This window comes from Onychostruthus taczanowskii, unplaced genomic scaffold (genome assembly GCF_017590055.1).
Source record: "Onychostruthus taczanowskii isolate IOZ18803 unplaced genomic scaffold, ASM1759005v1 scaffold74, whole genome shotgun sequence".
Lineage (NCBI taxonomy): Eukaryota > Metazoa > Chordata > Aves > Passeriformes > Passeridae > Onychostruthus > Onychostruthus taczanowskii.
Genome location: NW_024505229.1, coordinates 3,281,210 through 3,303,127, shown reverse-complemented (window position 1 = coordinate 3,303,127; position 21,918 = coordinate 3,281,210). Strand labels below are relative to the sequence as shown.

Genomic DNA, 21,918 nt, shown 5'->3' with positions numbered 1-21,918 from the left:
GCCCGCGCACCTCGGCCCGCCCGGCCCCCCCGGGGCGCGCACCGGGGCTCGTGCGGGAGCGGCACCGCCCGCGGGCGTCCGGGAATCGGCACCGGGCACCCCATCGGGCCACCTCATGCCTGTCACCGGGCACCCCATGGGGTCACCTCACACTGGGCACCGAGCACCGGGAAACCCCCACTGGGGTCACCTCACAGCGGGCACTTCACATCAGGACCGAGCACGGGCACTGGGCACAAGCACCCCGCGCCGGGGTCACCTCACACACAGCACTGGCACCTGGCACTGACACCAGGGACTGCCATCAGGCACCTCATACCGGGCGCTAATACTGGGCGCCAGCGCCAAACACTTCACGTCAATCACCTCGCGCTGGTCACGCACACTGGTCCCTTCTCGCCAGTGACCTTGCACAGATCACCACCCGCCAGTCACCCACCACTGTCACCACCACCGCCACAGGGACCTGCCAGGAGAGAGGCACTGGAGGCAGCTGTGGTGGTGGCACCTCCACCGTGCCTCCCCGCAGATCCAGAGGGCTCCTGGGCGCCCAGCTCTGGTTTTAGAGCCAAAACGTCAGGAAAAAGCTGATGGGATTCAAGAGAGGAGCCCGGGCGGGGAGCAGAGGGCCGCGGGGGGACAGTGGGATCCCCTTCCCATCAACGGAGTCTTCAGTGGGAAAAGGGAGCCCTCGGATTCTCCTTACTCCCCATACATGAGCCAGGGACAGGGACGCTGTGGGTTCAACCCAAACCACCCCAGCTAAGAGTCTGCCACCTCCATTCCAGCAGTCGCTGGTCCCAGTGTCGCAGCCAGAGCATCTAAACTACACAGGGAGGTGGCTGGCTGCTCCAGCTTCTCCAGCCGGAGACACTCTGGAGAGGTGGTGCCTGGAGCAGGGAGAGCATCCCGAGGTCCCAGCGCAGCTGGGAGCTGCATCACCCAAAACCTGTGCACACCCTCGTTTTGCTGCAGCAAAACCCCCTCCCAGCCTTGCACCAGCCCCTGACAACACCACAGAGACAGGCACGAGCTCCCACCGGATCCTGGGGGCAGGGGAAAGGCCCTGCATGGGGCCATATCCCCACTGCAGCGCCCAGGGGTGCTAGTTGCTCAAACCGAAGGGTTCCTCCCCTACCCATCACTCTTGGAAAGGGCGTCTCAGTGTTTCCAAACGCTGGAGTCCGTCTGAAATTGAAGCGTCAGCATCATCCCCGTGTGGTCCCTCTGCATTCCCCCCCACCGCCACCCCATGGCTCGGACCGATCCCTCTGGCTCTGCGCCGTGGCAATTCCCGATGTCACGATGTGTGGGACCCTTCTGCAGCTCCCCTGCCTCTCCTCTCCTCTCCTCTCCTCCCTGCTCCGCTGCCTGCACAGGGCTTGGAGTGAGCACAGGTCGGGGTGCACGCACTGGGCACATCCCTGCGGACGGGGGGCCCCACTCAGGGTCCGGGACCGCACCCACCGTAACCAACTCGTGTGAACTCGCCCTGCGGGAGGAGCGGGAGCCGATGGGAAGAGCCCTCTCCTGGCCCTGGATCCGCCACTGCAGCCTCTTACAGCTCATCGCCATCCCGTCATTAATTACCTGCTCCTGAAGCATCTGTCCCTGCTCCAGCATCGCTCTCCGGAGGGGAAAACAGATTTGGAGATGCCGCGAGGAAGACCTGGCTCTCCCTGCGTCCTTCAGCCTCCACCCGTGCTCTGCTGCAGGCAGAGCAACTGGATTTGCACAGAAGACACCATCCCACCTCTGTCCCCCCGTGCTGATGCAGCATCTGTCACCATCATGTCCTTTCAAATGGGAGATCAGATCAGACCTGGTGAGGCAAAAGTGGCCCTGGGAATGCTCACCCACCCCGAGCCCTTCTCCCCCGCTCACCTCAGGTAGGACCTGTCTCTCCTGCCCCAGGAAAGGGACCTCCTGCTTTCCATGTCCTGAACTGCCAGGTCCCTGACCTGGCAGGTCCCTGTCTTTTCAGGCCAAGATTCCAAATCAGGAGCATTTCTGCCCACCCCAGACTTTACAGGAGTGTGACCTCGGGAGAGGGGTCCCCAATCCCTAAAACTGCTCCCAGCATCCCGAAAAACAGCTAAGACTTCAACCCGGGAGCGTTTCTACTAAGGCTGCCTTCCCATATTTTGCAGGAAGGCAACTACCAAGGACAGGGGTAGATGCTTTGAGGGCTTGAGCCCCTCTGGAGACAGGCTAGGAGAGATAGGGGATGCTCAGCCTGGAGAGAAGGCCCTGGGAGAACTTAGAGCCCCTTCCAGTCCCTCTCCCTCCCAAGAGAGCTGGAGAGGGACTTTGGACAAGGGCCTGGAGGGACAGGACAAGGGGGAATGGCTTCAAACTGCCAGGGGCAGGGTTAGATGGGATAATGGGAAGGATAACTTGGCTGTGAGGGACGTGAGGCCCTGGTTCAGGCTGCCTAGAGAAGCTGTGGCCACCCCACCCCTGGAAATACTCAAGGCCAGGGACTTGGAGCAAGCTGGGACAGTGCAAAGTGTCCCTTCCACTGAGTTGAGGTTCAAGGTCCCTTCCCAAACCATCACAATTCTATGACATACAACTGCCCTCCCCTCTGCCACACAGGGGCAGAGCCACAGACACAGGACCAGGAGCCAAGAGTACAGGAGATCACTTTATTGAATCCAATGGTGTTAGACAGACGACTGAGAAGAGACATGCCAGTTGGTGCGGGCAGTGTGGGCAGCAGGAGCTGACTTGGTGCAGGGCTGAATTTGTTTCTGTCTTTTCAGAATATCCTCAAGCCTCTTCCTGGCTTCCTTTTATGTTTCCTTTAAAATTTCTTTGAAGTAAAAACAACTAATCGTGGAAAGAGTCCAGATGGTGTTTGTTTGTTCCCTATGATTGTTCCCGCAGCTATATACAACGTGGGGCTGGGTCTCAACATCAGGTATAAAATGGAGCGAGTTTACAAACGTGGAGGGCGCAAGGAAAAAACAAAAACAGACAGGCGTGAGTAGAAATCTGGACCAAAATCTTAAAGAGAAATTTAAAAAGTGCTATAAAACCCCTTGGCAGGAATACCATGCAGTTAAGAAACACAAAACCCAGTCAATTACACAGATAATCTAGAACAGGAATTTGTCCATTTCATCTTTTATTTAATTAAAAAAAGGTTGTTTGTGTTTATTAGAAAAAAGCTAAAATTGTAAGGTTCAGGCCACCAGGCAGCAGCAGCTCGAGGGGGCAGGAGGGTGAGGCACTGGCATCACCCACCTCCAGCCCCTCAGGGGGACTCCCAGGAACCACGGGCACCTTTGGGGGCAACTGGCACCTCTGGAGGTGGCAGATACCCTTGTGGGGTGATGGGTACCTTTGGGGACAGCAGGCACCTTTGGGGACAACAGGCACCTTTGGGGTGATGGGCACCCTTGGAGGTGGCAGGAGGATGAGTTAGAGCAATCCTTGGACCCCTGGGCACAGAGGGGCTCAGCCCACAGCCAGGGGTTGGCCCCCAGACCTCTGCCAGCCTTGGGGACATGAGGTGCTTGGTGTAAGCCAGGAGGAATCCATCAGGACCTGGCCTCTCCAGCCAGGTAACCCCAGCCAAGCCCCCCAGCAGCTGATGCCAAGGCCCACCTGCTGGCACGGCCCTTCTCCTTCCCCCAGAGATTCCTCCTGGATCACACCACCCGCTCACTTCCAGCTGCCAGGGCTGAGGCGATGGCATGGGGGCAGCCCCGATCTGGGGAGGGACAGGGCAAACCTGCAGGACACAGGCCAGGGGATGCTAAGCAGTGGGGGACGGCTACAATTTGGTCCAGGTTTGGGTGGCTCCCTGGAGGAGTCAGAAAAGAAAGCTCAGGCAAGGCTGCCCCTCCTCCCGTGGGACTCCTCAGGACACCTGGGCACAGGGCAGCCCCCAAAGGTGCATCAGTCCCTTCCCACCCTGGGCACCAGAGCCTCAAGGAGGAGGCGAGGGGCTGGAGGGAACAGTTGCGTCTCCATTGCAGACCTCGAGTGGCTGCTGGGCCGGAGTCTCATACAATCAGAAAAGAAGTCAGCACAGCACAGTCATCACAGAGTACAAAAAAAACCCAAAACCAGGGACAAGGCGCAGGGCCGGGCCCCCCCAACCCACACAGGGCGTTCCACGACGGATCTATGTACAGCGAGTCCTCGACAGAAGAGAAGGCGAACAGAAAGCCCTAACGCCCAAGCCAGCATGGGGAAGAGATCCCGGAGATCCCCGTGGGAAGGGGCCGGGCTGGCTGGCCCCGGCGGCAGCAGGAGGCTGTCGGACAGACGGAGAGGTGGGAGAAGTGAGCACCATGGGGCGGCGAGGCGGGACACACCGGCCAAGAGCACCGAGGGAGGGCAGAGGTGGCGGCAGCCTCCGGGGGCACTGCGGGAGATGCCCGTTCCAGAGGGGTGTGAGGCGTCCCTGAAGGCTGCACCAGCTGCAGCACAGGGGGCTGAGGCTGCCCAGTCCCCAGCCTGGCAGAGTTTGGGGACAGGGTGGGCTCAGTTGATCCAGCCCTAGGGTCACCTCTCCTCATATGTCTCTCCAGGGCCCCAGAAAAATGTGGGGGCTGAGCTGGAGGGCAAAAGGGAGGAGGGGGCCCCCAGAGCCCAGGTCGGCACAGGATGGGAGTGCAGACCTGCAGGGCACTCCACAGCCATGGCTGGGGACAGGCCAGTGAGGGTGCTGCAGGCAGCAGTCCCAGCACCTTCATTAAATCCCAGCCAAGATGGCTTTGGGAACAGAGGCTACTGGAGCAGTCTGTGACACCACTGTCCCCTTCCCGCATGGCCAGAGATTAAGGCACCACGGCAGCACCGGGGCCGACCCTCTCCATGGAGTCTGGCCTTTTGACAATGCAGGATAAGGCCAGGAGGACACATGGCAGCCCCAGGTGCCCCCAGAGCACCAACACAGACCCTGCCAGGCTGCAGGAAGGCACAAGGCCAGGGGGAGCAGGCAGCATGGGGAGCAAGCAACCCCAGGCTCATTGACCCACAGCCCCAGGCCTGGCAGCACCAAGGGGATGAGAGGTTGGTTGGGCTCCCCTCCACCAAGGGGACAGGGATGGCATCCAGCTGCCCAGGGATGGGGCAGCAGCAGCAGCCTCCCCATGCCCCAGTACCTCAGGGAGGGGATGTTCTGTGGCATCCCAGCGTGGTGGGAGACACCATCCCAATGCCCTGTGCCTTGGAGGAGGAGGGAGTTGCCATGTGAGGGGCTGCTCTGGGAGCCTCCTGCTGCCACCTGCCTCCACACTGGCCTCCAAGTCCCACCTCAGCCAACCTGTGCAGCCCCAGGAGGTGGGTTCAGGGACTGGAGATCATCCAGTGAGCACCAGTTTTGTGACAGAGGTGGTTTGAGTGGTGAAACCAACAGCTGCAAAAGAAACCAAAGGCGAAGGACACTGCTGCCAGGGAAGCAGTAGGCACCAGGCCACAGGCTCCAGGCCAGGAGAGCAAAGTACCAGAACAAAAAAAGGGACCAAAGCAAAGTCTGGACTCGGCCAAAAGAAAAGGGGAAGGGGGAAACAAAATAAAATAAGAAAAGCAGGGTTTTTGGGCTGTCCTGGTCACAGCGGCTGCTGTGCAGGTGGAACAGGGAATGCACAGAGAGCAGTGAGAGCCATGCTCCCCTTGGCTGGCTCAGAGTGGGAGCTCCACAGTGGAGGCTCTGGTGGCTTTGCCCAGCAGGCGCAGAGGAAGCCGGAGCCCCTCGTGCCCACCCTGCAGCCCCAGCTCCTCCTGCGCCCCCAGCTGTGGCCCAGGTGGCTCCCGCGGGGTCCCTGCCCCACGCAGGGGCCTTCCTGCTGCTCCCGGGAGCGGGGGCTCAGCCTCAGCGGTCGCCTTGGTCCCAAAGCCCAAGAGTTTGCAATAGAGACAGAAAAAACCAAGAAGAGAAACCAGGATTCTCCTACCCCCAGGGTTGGGAGGGGAGATGGTAACTCATGCTCTTTCACGGATGAGCCGAGTTTCCCCGGGCTCCACCAGGACACGCCAGAGCCCTGCTCTTCTCCTCTCCGTTTGCTCGCCAGCCCCACGCTCCTGGATGCCAAAGGAAAAGGAGAGCAGCCCAGCAGCAGCTCCCCTCCACCTGGGCTGGCACATCTGGGCCTCACAGAGTCGACTGCAGGTCGGGGTCCACCATGGTCTCACGGTCTGGAGACTCAATGTAGTTGGCAGCTTCCTGGAGCTTCAGCAGCATGGCCATCTGTGGGGACAGGTGCATGGCAGGAGCCCGAGGGGGACAAGAAGCCCACAGATGACTGGGGAGGTCACTTGGCCCTCTTGTCCTCCCAAACCAGCCTTGCTGGGAAGCTCCTTAGAGGGTAAAGCAAGTCCCAGAGATGCTGCAAAATCCCTCCCCTGTGCCAGGATCCAGCCTCGGGCACAGCTGGAATGCTCAAGACTCAGTATGCCAAAGCAGCATCAGCTGGCATCACCTGTGGAGCCAGCAGCCTCTCCAGGTGACACATCAGGATACGTAGGAACACATGTGCCTGTCTGTGGCTCTGCATGTGGACATGATGCCTCGTGGAGTGTCATGTCATGCCCTTTCACCGGCATGTCACCATGTGTCCTGGTGTGCAGCCCACCTGCCAGTGCCACCACCCCGCACCCACTGCTCCTCCTGGGAGCACGAAGTGTTTCTGCATCCCCAAATCAGGCTTTTTACACTGAGAATTAACTGGGAAAGCAAAGCTCGCCCCTGCTCTGCCACCAGCTCCTCCCGGCCCCTCCTGTTGGCCACCGTACCAGCGGGTCTGAGTCCAGGGAGCTGGGCGTGGTGTCCTTCACGGTGCGCTCCTCAGGGGGGGACACGGCGCTCTGGGGCCCGACGGTGGGCGGGGGCAGGTGGTACAGCTTGGACTGGTCCTGCTGCGCTGACGGCCAGGGCAGGGTGTCCCGCACCCACTCCACGGGGTCCTCCCAGGCTGCCTTCTGCCCATGGACCTGTGACAGGGATCAAGTGGCAGTCACCCCCTGAGCACATGCCAGAGCCAGCAATGTGGCACCCTGAGCCCCCCAGGACATGCTATGTGCCACAGCAGCCACAGGGCACAGGGACTGACAGAGATGTCACCTACACCCACCAAGCCAGTGCCTCCCCTCTCCCCCCGAGCCATGATGCCTGTATTAGTGTGTCCCTGCACTGGTTTGCATTCTCACGTGCCAGCAGCACTGGCTACCTTGAGCCCATCTTTTGCCCCTTCCTGCAGGTAAGGGATGATGGAATTGTTCCACAGGTCGATGAACCAGGTCCGGAAATCCTCAATTCCAATAGGGCAGGACAGAAAGAAGCAGGGACCTGCAGGGGGAAGGCAGACAGTGGAAACAGAAGCTGGATGCCCCTCCTCCAGTCACTGGGCCCGAGGCTTACAGCACTGAGGTGGGCACTCCTGGCTGGAAGGGGGCCCTTGGGAACAGTGGCTAGGCACCATCAGCCTGTACAGCAGACAGACAGCACCTCCAAGGCAAGGAAGGGGGTTGCCAAGCCAAATCTATCCCCCAAAAGCCTGGTGAGGCATGGGGGATCCACCTGGGAAAATGTAGCTCCTCCATGCCCAGGGAAGGGTGCTGGGAGGACTGGCAGCCTTGGCTGACACCCCTAGTGACAGCTCCCAAAGTAACAAAGAGCACCCAGGGAAGAGCAACGCTTGTGTGCATCACCCACCAGCTGTGGCTTGTGGGACTGGGAGACACAGGGAACACATCAGCCCCCCTGAGCTCCTCTGGGAGGGTTTGGTCCCAGTCCCCAGGGCTCCTCACAGCCTGGGACAGAGGAGGAAAGTGAGGTAAGGTCGTACCGATGAGGAAGTCGGATGTGCTGTGTTTTTCCAGAAAGGTGTGCAAATGGTACCAGAGCTTGGGCACCCAGTCCAGCACCCGCAGCAGCTCCTCCTTGTTGGCGTTGATGTCCGTGTCTGACTCCAGCAGCTTCCGCCGCAGGTAGCGCACCAGGAAGCCGTTGGCCGGCTCCACATTGTTGGAGAAGGTCAGCATCCTGGGGGAGGACTCCAGTGGTCAGGGCTGGGTCTCCACACAAGCTGCCCTGCTCCCTAGAACTCTTGAGGCCCTCCTTGCATGCCCACCCTGCATTTGCCTGAAGCTGGGGAGTATCAGGTCCTTCTGGGATGGCAGGGACAGGCCTGGGGGCTCATTCCTAACCAGGGTCATCAGCCATAGGTTGTGACCACAGAAACACCCAGGTGCAAGTGATGGCTTCTGTCCCCCACAATTCCACAAGAATGATCCCCAGGGATGTACAATTCCTACCTGAAGCTGAGATGGAGGCCATGGTTTGGGGTCATCTTCACAGGCTGGTTGGTAGTGCCAATGATATACGGACTGAGTGAGTGACAGAGAGACAAGATTAATGAGAAAAAGCCTCTGAGTCACCCCTGCCCAAGGCAGAGCTGATCTGGGCACAGCAGACATGTGTGGCCTCATCCCCACAGCCCAGCGACCTCGGTGAGAGCAGCAGGGAGCATGTGTGTGCCATGGGGCTGCACTGAGGGGTGCAGAGGGGCTCTCACCATTTGTGGTACTTGCAGGTGAGCGCACCATTGACGAGCTCGCTGATGGAGCCCGCCTCACTGAGGTCATCCAGGAGGATCACCAGCGGCACATCCGCCGTGCCCGTCTCCCGGTCAATCTGGTTGGCCAGGTTGGACAGGTACAGCTGAAGATCCTGGAACAAACATGTCAGGTATCAGGTGTGGGGCCACGGCATGACAGCCACGGGGACCATGGCACCAGTGCCCACAGGGACACTGCTGTGTGCCCTCACCTTGCAGGACTGCTGGTGCATGTTGAAGGTGCTGACGATGCCCTCGGTGACGTCCCGACCCGAGCGCTCCACCAGGTACTCGGCCAGGCGGTTGGTCAGGTAGGTCTTGCCGGTGCCACTGGGCCCCGAGAGGATGAGGCGGCGGTGTTTCAGCAGGAGGCTGATGTAGTGCTGCATCATGGGCTTGGGGATGAGCGTTTCGAACACCAGGCTGTCCACGCATTTCTCTTTCAAGCCTGTGGGCAGGGGAGGGCTGAGGGTCCCACTCACACCCTGCAACACCCCAAGACATCAGGGACGTGGCCCAGCCATGGAGCCCCTCTGCCACACTGACCTTTGAGCGTCACGACAATGCTGGTCAGGCCCCGGCGGCACAGTGGCAGCTCTGGCGGCTCCGTGTCCAGCACGCGCTTGATGTGGCTGATGCTGTAGCCGTAGATGGACTCGGTGCTGAGCCCCAGCGTGGACGCAGGATCCATCTTAGTGATGTAATCCTACGTTGGAGAAGGACAGGGCTTTCAGTGCCCCTGAGGGCTGTCAGAGAGTGGCTCCAAGAAACCTTGGGGAGGACCTTGGCCATGGAATAGCAGGCCTGGTGGAGCAGTGTCAAAGGATGGCTCTCTAAAGAGTGTTCTTTTTGCTCCTACCTTGAAGACCTGGCAGACAGCCTCATCCAGCATCTTCCAGTCTACCTTCCCGCTCACCTTGGTCCAGCCCAAGAAAAACTCCTGCTGCTTGAGGTCCTAGGAGCCAACGCAGAAGTGTGCAGTGCTGCAGCACCACATCCAGCCCCAGGAGGTATCCTTTGCCCCTCTGTCAGGGCCATGACACGGTGACAGGTCAAGCTCCCCATGAAGCCCACACTTACCCCCTTGATGATGTGCTGGGGCGGCATGCGCACCACAATCCGCAGCGTCAGCTCATCCTTCTGGGTGCCAGCGCTGACAGCATCCATGGGGGACACGTCTGGGGATGGAGCAGTGAGGCTGTGCTGGCCAGAGCCAAGCCACCAGGCCTGGCTATGCCCAGCAGAGGCAAATCCTGCTGTGGTTGACAGTGGCACCAGCAGCACGAGAGATCCCCTGCTCGCTCCAGGTGAGCAGCAGCACGTTGCCACCACACACACTCCTCCCTATCCAGCCCTTCCCCATGTGCCAGCAGCTCTATCACCCCTACCTGCATCCCCCGGGCTGGGGCTGAAGGCATGACCAAGGGTGAGACCCAAGGAGCGCCGTGGTGAAGAGGAGGCCGATGTGCTCGTGATATGGCTGGGAACAGCACCTAGCACTGCTGAAGGCCCAGGGGCCACCTTGAGACGGTCATTCTCGGCCTTCAGGAGATCCACCTCCAGCTGGGGCACAACGAGGCATGACACAGGGTAAGGAGCAGTATGCCAGCAGCACTCCGGGGTGCAGCACAGTGGTGAGAATGCAGGGACTGTGGGCACCTTGGCACTGAGAGCAGCCAGGCTTGCTGGCAGGGGTCCTCACCTGCATGTTGTGCATGGTCTCCCGCAGCTGCTCCAGCTGGTGGGCTGAGTTAAGGGCCTCCAGGCGGATGTCTGTCAGCTTCATCTCCTTCTCCCACAGCTCTGACCGCAGCTCTGACACCTCCTTCTTCTCGGGCTCGCCCTCACTGTGGGCCTGGAAGAGCCTAGGCCAAGGGAGAGATCAGGTCTCACACGTGTCTCTGGAGGGAGCCTGCAGGCCCTGCCACTGGCCCTCCCTGGCCCCACGTACTCAGCCGTGTCAATGCCCACGGAGGAGGATGTGGAGGACTTGATGGAGGGCGAGGCAGTCTCTGTGGAGCCATGCTGTAGCTTAGGGGAAGAGGGGGCTGACGAGTCTGGCGTGGCGATCTCCTCTATGTCAGAGTAGGACGAAGCTGATTTGGGGCCCTTCTTGATGCTGAAGGCCTTATTGAAGGAGCTGCGTAGCTACAGGAGAAGGAAAACTTGTTAGAGACAGTCCAAAGTGCAGCCTCACGAGCAGAGACCTGGCCTGGTCCCGCCCTGTCTGTCCAGGACCCACAGACAGGCTGAGCTGGCACCAGTACAGCCACACCCATCACAGAGGCAGCACCTCCACCATGCTGGGGAAGGCTGCAGCCTGACCCCGCTCTGCTGGCACAGCGGACGGATGGGGTGCACAGCCCTTTGGGCAACACTCACCCAGCCTGGATGGCACCAGAGCCCCAAAGAGTGGGACCCATGTCCTGGTCAGGATGTCTCCCAGCCCTGCTCCCCACCAGCACCTACACCAGGCTGTTCAAGCATGGCACCAGCACCATGTTCCATCACGAAGGGCCAATCCATCCCCACATTCACCCCACCACTTGCCATTTCAGCAAGAGGCATTTATTTACAGGGATGTCCCTTGCTCCAGCCACTGCAGAGCCATGGTCCTGTCCCACACCTCCCTCTGCCCCGTGGATCCTGCTGGAAGCACAGAGGGGCAGCCAGCCCTCCAACAGAGCATGCTGGTGTCTCACCTGAGCATGCAGCATGCACACAGCACACACAGAGCAGTGGTGGGTGAGCAGCGGGCTGGGGCCAGGGAGGGGGATGGACACTGCACAGGGACCAAACTAGACCCAAACTGGGTCCCACCAGCTGGTAGGAGAGCAGCAGGACAGGCACCCTGGGCTCACATGTGCCCTGGACTGCCAGGGCCTGCTCCAAGGGAAGGTGGGAGAAAGAAGGGATGGAGGGCACACAGCATCTGTCCCAATTCTCACAGGCACCAGCAGACTGCTCTAGGGTGTTCCCAAAAGCAAAAGCATTGCATTTCAGTGTAAACAAAGTAGGTATCCAGCTCTGCTGATGGTGGAAGCAGGGAAGCACTGACCTATGTGGGTACTGGCAGGGACAGAGCCACCTGAGACCACATCAGGCAGCCTTGGAGAGGCAGAGATGGGCAGTGCACTCCAGCGTCCTCAGTGACACTGGGACGGCTGCACCAAGGCCACCATCCCAAAAGATCCAGTTGCAGGAAGTCAGGAGAGTGCCTGCCTTCCCTAGGCAAGAAGGGGACTGTTCCCATCCACGGGGAAGGTCCCATGTGAGCCTTTCCTGCTGTCTATGGCAGTTCAAGCCCCTCCTTGTGGGTGCATATTTGTCCTTAACGTCAAAGGAAGCAGCCAAGGTGGGCACAGCCTGGCTGGGGACCCAGGATGGCCTGTGCTGGGGTTAGTGCCAGTGGGATGGATGGGATGGGGAGTGTATGAGCACTGTCCCATGAAATGGAGCAAGGGCCCTGGCTGGGCATAGTGGATTGGACAGCGTGGGACTTACCTCGTACACCTGGAAAAAAAGGGTTGAGGTCAGCATAGGGGAAGAGAAACAAAACAAAGCAAGACTTAATTGCACATCCAGCTCAGAGCTGCCTGGTGCAGGGAAGGGACTGCCTGGCTGAGGTGTCAGCCCTCCACACTGTCAGAGCCTGCGTGCGCAGGAGGGAGACATGGGGGAATACACAAGGAAGCAGGCATGCAGGGCTAGGGCTGGGGAACTCCTGAAGGGGTTGGAGAAATCCCAGCCAACAATTCAAGACACAAATCCATGGCAGTTACACTGTCCTCAGCACTGCTGTCCCCAGGGGACAAGGGGCACCAACACTCCAAAGCCAAAGCAGACTGAGAGCAGTTGGTTTGTGGGGCTGACCTTGAGCAGACCCTGCCAGTGGCTCCCCAGGCCCCAGTTCTCCTACCAGTGCCCCATCCAACCCACCCAGCTCTTCTTCTTCTTCTTCTTGGCGTCGGCGTCCTTGCTGCTGCCGATGCTGGAGTGGCTGGTGATGCTGTTGAGGCTGGAGATGCTGTCAGAGGAGTTCTGCCGCTTGATGCGCAACTCTGGGGTCCACGAGAGAAGCAGGAGAGATTGGGAAAGGAGGAATCAGCTACCTGCAACTGTCTCAAAGCCAGAGCACCCTATGGTCCCCCCTCCCTACACCCAATCCCTCCTCCCACCCAACACCTTCTGAGCTCTTGGAGCCACCTTGTAACAATGACACGGGACTCAGACACCACAGGGGTGCTGCCAGAGAGATGCCCAGGGCACATATCACCCTGCTGCTGTCCCAGGCCATCTCCCTGACAGCCCCTTGCACTCACACTGGGGTTTTGGGGCTACAAACAGCACTTATGGGAACAAAGTCAGTATCAGCAGGCAAAAACTGGCTGTTGGCAAAGGGCCTGGCAAGGAGGTCTCCCAAGACTGACAAACAACCATTCCCGTCTGTGCCAGCACTGTGACCTCCCATGGTGACAGCTCTGGCTGTCCATTCCTGGTTTCAGATGCTCAACGATCCCAGGTGGGGAAAAACTGCTGCCCAGGGCACCCTGCCTCCAGATGAACTTCCCCTATGAGAGGGTGTGCCCTGGGGCCCTGTGCCAGTCCTAGTAGGTGCATCCCAGCTCAGGAAGGACCGTAGCATCATGCCTTACCTTTGGGGGTGACATCAGTGCCATTTAGAGCACCCTGGATCACAGCCTGGGCCTCTGAGTTCTTCTTCTTCAGGAAGTCAATGGTCTCTCGCAGGTCCAGCAGCTCCGTGTCCTGGGGCAGCAGAGTTGGGAGCCATGGAGTGCATCCCAATGGTGGAGAGCCCACCCAAGAGCACCCCTGGGGCAATCTCCCAAGTCCAGCACCCACCAGCCCCACTGAGCACTGCGATACACTCACCTTCTCCTCGGCGGTCTCAGCCAGGTGCCGCAGGCGGGATGTCATGCTCACCAGGCTCTGCTCAAAGGCCGCCACCAGGTTGGCCTGGGAGAAGTGGAGAAACAGGTGAGCCCTCCCATCTGGGCAAAAACCCATGGACAGGTGAGCACCCACCGCCAGGTGTGGGATGCAAACGGGAAATCAGGGCTTCCATGGGCACATCCAGCACCAGCCCTATGCCCTGCAGGGATGGAGTGGAGTGCCCCACAGGGGCTCCCGTGGGGACTCACATTAGCAGACAGCTGGGATGTCAGCGTGGCCACCTTCTCCTGCGAGGACTCCAGCTCACGGCGCAGCTTGCGGATTTGCTATAGGGAGAGAGCAGAGAGATGAGAGGGGCCAAGCACTTGCCCTCACTGGGGGCAGAGGCAGGCATGAGCAAAGGGTGTGGGCTCACCTCAGACTGCATCTTCTCCTCAGCCTGGCAGCAGGAGAGCAGAGAGGGACAGACAGACAGAGGCAGGCAGTCAGGAGGACAGCGAGGCACAGACAGGCTCAGCACCAGGCAGAGGCATGCACAGAGCCCCCCCCAGTCCCACCCGGATCCCCCAGCCATGCACAAAGCAGCGCAGCACGGAGGCGGCTCTTACGGAGGAGTAGGTGGAGGACGCGCTGGAGGCCAGGGACAGCACCGATCCGTGAACTGCAACGGGAAAACCCGAGGTGTCAGGGTGCCCTGGAGAGCAGCACCCAGGGGCTACAGGTCAGGGCACAGCTGGTGACTGGGCTCTCAGGGGTGGAGGGCTCTGAGGTGGCCTGGGGGAGGTACAGGGTGGGATGGCAGCTGCCCAGCACTGCCCGTTTCTCAGTGCGTGCCCTCCACCTGCACCCTCCTCTCTGGGGAATCAGGGGGCTGTGCTGCCCTCCCTGTCTGCTTGGATCCCCTTGTCCCCAGTGTCACAGCACCCTGGGGCAACCCAAGGACACTGAGTACCCATGGGGATCAGGGCAGACCCAGGGCTGATGCTAGCAGAGTCCAAGAGAGCCCTCAGCGTTGCTGTCCCTGCTGTGATGCCAAGAACGGGACACCACAGCAACCCATCCAACAATGCCATGGCAGCACCAGTAGGAAGGGACAAGGGTGCAGGGAGCCCCACCAACCCTCTGCAGCCTCCTCTGCCTGGGCAGGAGCACAGCACACTCTCACCATCGTCCACAGGGTCCCGGAAAGAGCCCGAGCGGATCATGCCCTTGGGCTTGTCGGCCAGGGAGAGGGTGCTGCCCATCTGGGAGGTGCTGTACAGCTCGAAGGTGGAGTCGTGGGTGGGGATGCTGTTGGAGCGAGTGATCCGCGGGGTTGTGGTGGCAGTGGGGCTCACTGCAAGGAGAAAGTGGGGAGGAGGCAGGGTCAGAGTCACACTGGGGACCTGCCATCAGGATGGGGAAGCAGGACTGGGAGCGATCCACGAGAGCTGTGATGCAGTGAGGAAGCAGGGATTGTGGTCCCAAAGCAGGGAGGGGCTGGGGAAAGCTAAAAGGCAGGTTGATGCTGGGAAGACCTGGACACCAGCACCAAGGTAATCACAGGGCTGAAAAACAAATCCATTGCCCCAGGGATAAGTGGGTACCACTATGCCATGGCCCAACAAACAATGCCATGGCAGCACCAGTAGGAAGGGACAAGGGTGCAGGGAGCCCCACCAACCCTCTGCAGCCTCCTCTGCCTGGGCAGGAGCACAGCACACTCTCACCATCGTCCACAGGGTCCCGGAAAGAGCCCGAGCGGATCATGCCCTTGGGCTTGTCGGCCAGGGAGAGGGTGCTGCCCATCTGGGAGGTGCTGTACAGCTCGAAGGTGGAGTCGTGGGTGGGGATGCTGTTGGAGCGAGTGATCCGCGGGGTTGTGGTGGCAGTGGGGCTCACTGCAAGGAGAAAGTGGGGAGGAGGCAGGGTCAGAGTCACACTGGGGACCTGCCATCAGGATGGGGAAGCAGGACTGGGAGCGATCCACGAGAGCTGTGATGCAGTGAGGAAGCAGGGATTGTGGTCCCAAAGCAGGGAGGGGCTGGGGAAAGCTAAAAGGCAGGTTGATGCTGGGAAGACCTGGACACCAGCACCAAGGTAATCACAGGGCTGAAAAACAAATCCATTGCCCCAGGGATAAGTGGGTACCACTATGCCACGGCCCAACACCTCCTGCAGGTGCAGGAGTGGAGCCTGCTGCCCCAACTTGTCTGCCTGGATGCCCCAAATCCTCCAGGAACATGCAGGTCCTGGTCAGATCAGGGCAAGGCTTACCCCTTGCCCTGCCAGGCACCCCCAGAGGAGCAGTTATGGCCTGAGGCCCAAAGGTGGACGAGATGCCCCGAAGCAGAGGTGATGGACATCCCTGGTCCCAATCCAGCACCCAAAGCACCAGGTGCTGGTGTTTGTGGTGTCAAGAAGACAAGCATCGCCCAGGGGAGCATGAGCACATCCCTCAGGGAGCACGGGGAGCAGGAGGGAGGGGGCCGGCGCGGAGGGCACTGACCAATGCTGGTGAGCGGACCCTTCCCGACCAGCGCCATGGGGAGGGCGGGGGGTGAGGGCAGCTCCTGCTGCTCGTCCGACTCGGGGAGTCCGCTGACTGCGTGGGAGTGGCGCCGCTCCTTGGCCTCCTCCTGGGAGTGGAGCTGGTACCTGGGGAGTCGCAGACAGGCATGGTAAGATCGACCAGCACCATCCAGCTCCCGCCCACTGCGCTGCAGCCCAGCTTCCCTGGCTCAGGGGCACTGCCCTGGAAAGCCTTCCCTTCCCACCCCAGCACCACCCAAAAGTCACTTGAGCTCTTTTACCTCAAGCCCTTCTTGGGCAGTGTGTTCCTGTCGCGGCTGGCACTGGAAGGGAAGGAAAGATCAGTGACATCCCTGCACAGACTAGGGAAGGAACCATGGGGATTGAGTTGTAGGAACAGGGAGCTTTTCCCTAGAAATGTAGCAGGAAGAGACTCTGAAGCAGGCAAAGGATATGGCAGAACAGCAGGGAGCAATGTGTGCCCATGAAGGTGCGGCAGCAGCCCACCAACCTCCTTCCAGCCATACCTGTCCAGATGTGTGAGCCGGGGGCTCCCACTCCAGCCCAGCTCTCCTGCCTCTTCTTCCTCTTCCTCCTCTGCGCTGGCAGGGGGTGCAGCAGCAGGGGTGGGGGTGGTGGTGCTGCCCCCTGAAAAGGCACTGGGCAGGCTCATGGGCATCTGCAGGGATTCCATACTGCGGTGAAGGCCGGAGAGCTTAGGGTACATCCTGCCCTCCTTGGGGACACTGTAGCCACCCATGAGCTCCAGGCCCTGGGAGAAGCTCGCTGAGTTGATGTTGAGGATGGGAGCAGGGCTGGGGCTGAAGCAGGGCGCAAGGTGCCCACCAGCCGGGTGCAGGTCCTGGAGCTTGGCAGTGTGTGGGGTGTGCAGCTCACTGGAGGAAGGCAAGTCCAAGCTGTTGGAGTTGACCTTGTCCAAGTTGGCCAGCGAGGGAGGTTTCACGTAGGTCTTGGCAGCTGCTCTGGAGGGGGGAAATGGGTAAGGAAACAGGTGAGACTCAGGTACTGGTGCTGGGCACAGCTGTGCCAGGGACCTGCTGCCCTCGGAGGTGGAAGGACCATACCTGAGAGGTGTAGGGGGCAGCTCAGCCACCTTGGCTGCTGGCGGGAGGCTGGCCTGGGCTTTTGGGGTGCTCTCAGGTGAGCTGGCACTCTTCAGGGTGTTGCACTCAGAGTCAAGTGCCACTGCCTTGGCCTTGGCCTTCTCCTTCTCACGATCTGTCTGGTTCACAGGGGCTGGTGTGCCACGGCCAGTGCCAACCTTGGATGGCTCCTTGAGCCGTGACACCGAGATGCCGCCCTGCTTGGTGCTCAGCAGGCTGGGGTCAATGCTGCTGCTGACCGGCCGGGCTGCGCTGCGGCCCCCGGTCACACTCATGGAGCTGGACTTGGCCGGCCGGGGCAGGCTGCGGTACTGGATGTTGGAGCGAGCCCCTGGTGCCAGGAACCCAGGCTCGGGTGCGTTGGAGACATCGAGGCTTGTTTTCCTCCCACTGACTGGCTTAACAGGGATGCCAGAGCTCTTCTGGATCTTGCCGAGAGTGGCTGAGCCCCCAGCCTGCATGACAGTGGCCGTGCCAGTGGCAGGAGCTGGTTTCTTGTAGCCAAAGGAGCTGGAGGATGAGGGGCGGGCAAGCCCTGATGGCGGCTTCTTGGCGTCAGCGGTGCGGTCACGGCCGGCATCGGAGGAGGAGCGCTGCAGGCCCGTGTTCTTCACTGACAGCTTGCCCTTGTCGGTGACTTTGGTCTCTGGCTTGCCTGGTGGCAAGAACAGCCAGTTACGGTGGTTAGTGTCCCTGGAGGCTTTGGGGACATTTGCAAGTGAACAAGCCCAGACGATATGGGCACCAGAGACGCATGTGACAGAGAAGGGGTAGCCAAAGGAGCTGGAGGATGAGGGGCGGGCAAGCCCTGATGGCGGCTTCTTGGCGTCAGCGGTGCGGTCACGGCCGGCATCGGAGGAGGAGCGCTGCAGGCCCGTGTTCTTCACTGACAGCTTGCCCTTGTCGGTGACTTTGGTCTCTGGCTTGCCTGGTGGCAAGAACAGCCAGTTACGGTGGTTAGTGTCCCTGGAGGCTTTGGGGACATTTGCAAGTGAACAAGCCCAGACAGGATATGGGCACCAGAGATGCAGGGATGTGACAGAGAAGGAACATGCCAGACCCTTGGTGCACTCAACAGTTCCCCAGCCTGGTGTGTGGACAAGAGACCATAGGGCAGGCACAGACCCCCAGCCTGCTTGCAGCCCACAACACAGCCCTGCCTCCCTTTCCAGCTCACACCCAGCTCCCGGGTCTGAGCACAGCTATAGGCCATCCCATGGCCCACATGCTTGGGGAAGAAACACAAAGAGAGCACCCAACCTTCTCTCCATCAAAGGAGCTGGACCCTGCCCAAACTGGTTTTTACCTGCCACTTTGAGGGTGCTCTGGGCCATGTGGGTGATGGGGGAGGTCACAGCCACTGGAGGAGTCTTGCCCTTCTTGAGGGAGCCCGGGGTGCCCAGGCTGACAGGCTTCTTCAGCTCACCACCCTTGGGCCCCTCCTCTCCACCCTCCGAGGGCTCCCGCCGCCACTTGGAGGAGCCATGCTCCATCTTGAGGCTGCTGCTGTCGTAGTCCAGCTTCTTGGGTGCCTTCTCGTCACCCTCACCGTACCAGCTCAGTCCGCTCTCTGCCAGTGAGCGCTTCTCCGAGTCCGTGCGCAGCTGGGGGCAGAGCAGAGTCAGGGGCGCTCCTGGCACCCACCCCAAACCCATCCCCAGAGAACATCAGCCAGCTGGGAGAAGGACGCAGCAGACACCCTGTGCCATCCTTGTTTCCTCACACTGGCACCCTCCTTGCCCTCTTTCCCACCGAGGTGGTGGCAGGAAAGCTGGGATAGGTGCTGGAAAGGGTCCGGGTGCCACTGGCACCTACCGCTATGGCCGAGTTCCTGCGTGAGGCGGTGGGGGTGGAGGGCAGGGAGTTGAGCGAGGAGCTGGCATTGAACTCCTCTGAGCTGAGGTTGTCGGAGGCATCGCTGAGGCCACTGCTGATGGAGCTGCTCTCATCCCAGCTGTGAGGGAGAGACAGCATCAGACCCTTGCTCAGCCCAATGGGACCCACCACCTGCAGGATCTCCCTGTTCCAGGGGCTGCTGGGGCAAAAAACAGCTCCTGGTAGTGCCCATGGCAGGGACATGGCATGCAGGGCCCATGGCAGGGGCATGGCATGCAGGGCCCATGGCTGGCTCCAGCCCAGCCTGGCACTGGCTCGTGTTCCTGTGGCGTACAAGCCTCAGTGACCCTGCTTCTCCCCATTAAAGCTCTGTTGAGCTTTGGCAGGGATGGAGGGACATCTGCAGCTCAGGGAAGCCAGCACCCATGCCACAGCATCACAGCTGGCAACAAGCCCCCAGCAACCTGCTCTGACCCTGGAGGCAGGTTAGGATTGTCAGAAAGGGCAGGACTGCTGGAATAAACAAACCAACCACCCTGTAGCATCCCTCCTTCCTGGGGTGGTCCCCACCCACTGCACCCTACTGCCCCTCTCCAGCCCCCAGCAGCCAGAGGCAGCAAGTCTGGGATCTGCTGCTGTGCCGAGGCGGCTGCTCCATACAAGGGCTCAGCCAAGTGTGCAGAAGCCCATCTGCAGGGCCATCAGTCAGCACCACACTGGGGCTGCCTGGGTGCCCCAAGGGCACAGCTGGTTCCACAGCACTGGGCTGTGCCCATGACGATCTAGCACAGGCAGGCATGGAGCATCTTCCAGCAGGATGAGCACAGCACCTTTCAGGTCAGCAGCTGAGTAGGTCAGTGAAGCCTTGCAGCCTCCCAGGGCCTGTGAGGCAGTGGGGGAGGTAACACTGGCACAGGCTGCCCAGAGAAGCTGCGGCTGCCCCGTCACTGAAATGTTCAAGGTCAGGTTGGATGGGGCTTGGAGCAACCTGACCTAGTGAAAGGTGCCACTGGCCATGGTAGGGAGTGGCACAAGATGAATTTTTCAGGTTGGATGGGGCTTGGAGCAACCTGACCTATGAAAGGTGCCACTGGCCATGGCAGGGAGTGGCACAAGATGAAGGTCCTTTTCAACCCATACCATGCCATGATCCTGTGACAAGCTGTGGTGTAGGAGGGCAGAGTAGAGCTGGGACCTGCAGCCAGCCCCAGGCCCTGCAAGAGATGCCTGTTTATCTGCATCAGGACCACAGAGGTGCAAGTGATGCCCAGCAAACAGCAGAGCCCCAACAGCAGTGGCAGAGCAAAAGCAACAGCCACCACCATCCCCGTCAGATGCCCGAAGCTCAAGAAGGAGTAACAAAGGCAGCTCCAGCACCATAAGACCTTCACTGCATGTCTTGCTCTTTCCATAGGGGAGGAGTTCATCAGAGACTGGCCAAAGCCAGGATGGACACAGTCCCCTGTGACCCCACAGCAGCTTCTGGGACAGAGCCAGCAGGTGCTGCTGCCCAGGAAGGGATTTCAATAGGATCAGGCACTCAGGATGTGCTGCTGAGCTCCTCAGCTAAAAGCCATGTCTGACCACCAGCCCTATGCCTAGGGTGAGTTTCCACTGAGATGGAAATCCTCACCCCAGCAAAGCCTGCAGCAAAGCCCCTCTCCCAGCCTGGCATCACCTGGCAGCAAGCAGTGCCAGGAGTGAGGCCAGGCTTTGTAGGACTGTGTCCTGTGGCAACACAGCTGGGGCCACATGTGGTGCTGGGTGTCTCAGTCTGGCTTTTGGGGCCAGGAAGGGAAACCCCAAACACTCTCCCAGCCATGCATGTGACACCCCCAGTGCCCTGGGCATCCAGTGAGCCACTGAGAAAGAGGCAGAGGGTCAGAAGTTAAGCCAAGGCAGGAGGTGACTTCAAATCCTCCTCAACAACCCTGTGCCAAGAAAAGACAACATGGAAGGTCACATCCCAAAATCACTAAAACCTTGGCAAGAGGCTGAAGAGCCAGCTGCACACTATGATGGTGTCTCTAACTCTCTTATGGGGCACACAGCTAGTGCACTGACGGATCCCCCAAACTGGTACATGTATGCAGCACAGCAAGGAAAGTCGCAAGCCCAGCACCACTGGCCCCTCAGCATGTACAAACTCCCGGAGCACGGCTGAGCCCCGGCACCTCGACTGCCCCCGAGAACCCTCAAACAGGGGGCAGCCATGTCAGACTGTCACTCCGGGGCAAAACTGACCCTCTGCTTTGCGCTCCATCCCCTCCATCTTATCCAGAGCGATTCCCAGCTCCTGCAGACGGTCCCGCACCGAACCTACCGGCCAGCAGCCCCGCGGCAGCTCCCAGGAACGAGGATGCTCAAGGGCAGCGCGTCCGTCCTGCCGCGCTCCGCGGCGCCGGCGGGCGAACAGCCCCGCGGGGGGCGGGATGGTCCGGCACGGCCTCGGGGATGAGAACCCCGGTCCCAGCCCCGGCGCGGGGAGGCGGCTGCACCGGCAGGGAGCGGAGGATAGACTGGGACCGCGGCGCGGTGCGCGGGGATGCTCCGCCCCGCCCCGGCCGCACCCCGACTCGGAGCCCCGCGCTCGGCAGTCCCGGGGTCAGACCCGACGTCCGGAAGCACCAGAGCCTCGGGAGCCCCGCGGAGGACAGCCCGGCCCTACTGCAGGTGCGGGGCGCGGGCCGGGGCGGAGGATGGGGGTGCCGGGGCGGAGGATGGGAAGGCCCGCGGGAGCCGCCCCGATGCCGCGGTGCCGGGCGCGGCCGCGCTGCCCCGACCCCCCTTTGCCACCCCCCCCGCAGCGCGGCCGAGACAAAGCACCGCCCGCGGAGCGGCCCCGGGGCGCGGGGCTTTGTCTGCGGGGGCCGAGCTCCGGCCGCGCCCCCGCCCGGTGCGGTGCCCGTTCCCTGCCCGTGCCGTACCTGCTGGCGAGGCGCGGGGCGCGGCGCGGCCTC

The 21,918-nt window shown here is 60.8% G+C and overlaps 1 protein-coding gene across 1 annotated transcript in view; it reads right to left on the bottom strand.

Annotated features, from left to right (window-relative positions):
* Positions 1-2,634: 2,634 nt before the first annotated feature.
* The window catches only part of NAV1 (neuron navigator 1), a 70,244-nt gene continuing 50,960 nt past the window's right edge, over positions 2,635-21,918 (bottom strand). The window contains exons 7-32 of the mRNA XM_041422588.1: positions 18,938-19,076; positions 18,429-18,726; positions 17,084-17,777; positions 16,526-16,981; positions 16,280-16,321; positions 15,976-16,124; positions 15,197-15,367; positions 14,096-14,148; positions 13,903-13,926; positions 13,736-13,813; positions 13,467-13,550; positions 13,229-13,340; positions 12,513-12,634; positions 10,525-10,721; positions 10,276-10,438; positions 9,962-10,136; positions 9,654-9,751; positions 9,433-9,528; positions 9,120-9,279; positions 8,786-9,021; positions 8,532-8,686; positions 8,272-8,343; positions 7,803-7,999; positions 7,185-7,303; positions 6,751-6,948; positions 2,635-6,205 (exon numbers count right to left, since the gene is read on the bottom strand). Coding sequence (XP_041278522.1) covers positions 6,110-6,205; positions 6,751-6,948; positions 7,185-7,303; positions 7,803-7,999; positions 8,272-8,343; positions 8,532-8,686; positions 8,786-9,021; positions 9,120-9,279; positions 9,433-9,528; positions 9,654-9,751; positions 9,962-10,136; positions 10,276-10,438; positions 10,525-10,721; positions 12,513-12,634; positions 13,229-13,340; positions 13,467-13,550; positions 13,736-13,813; positions 13,903-13,926; positions 14,096-14,148; positions 15,197-15,367; positions 15,976-16,124; positions 16,280-16,321; positions 16,526-16,981; positions 17,084-17,777; positions 18,429-18,726; positions 18,938-19,076 — 4,384 coding nt within the window. The 3' untranslated portion in view covers positions 2,635-6,109. The remainder of the gene's footprint in view (positions 6,206-6,750; positions 6,949-7,184; positions 7,304-7,802; positions 8,000-8,271; positions 8,344-8,531; positions 8,687-8,785; positions 9,022-9,119; positions 9,280-9,432; positions 9,529-9,653; positions 9,752-9,961; positions 10,137-10,275; positions 10,439-10,524; positions 10,722-12,512; positions 12,635-13,228; positions 13,341-13,466; positions 13,551-13,735; positions 13,814-13,902; positions 13,927-14,095; positions 14,149-15,196; positions 15,368-15,975; positions 16,125-16,279; positions 16,322-16,525; positions 16,982-17,083; positions 17,778-18,428; positions 18,727-18,937; positions 19,077-21,918) is intronic.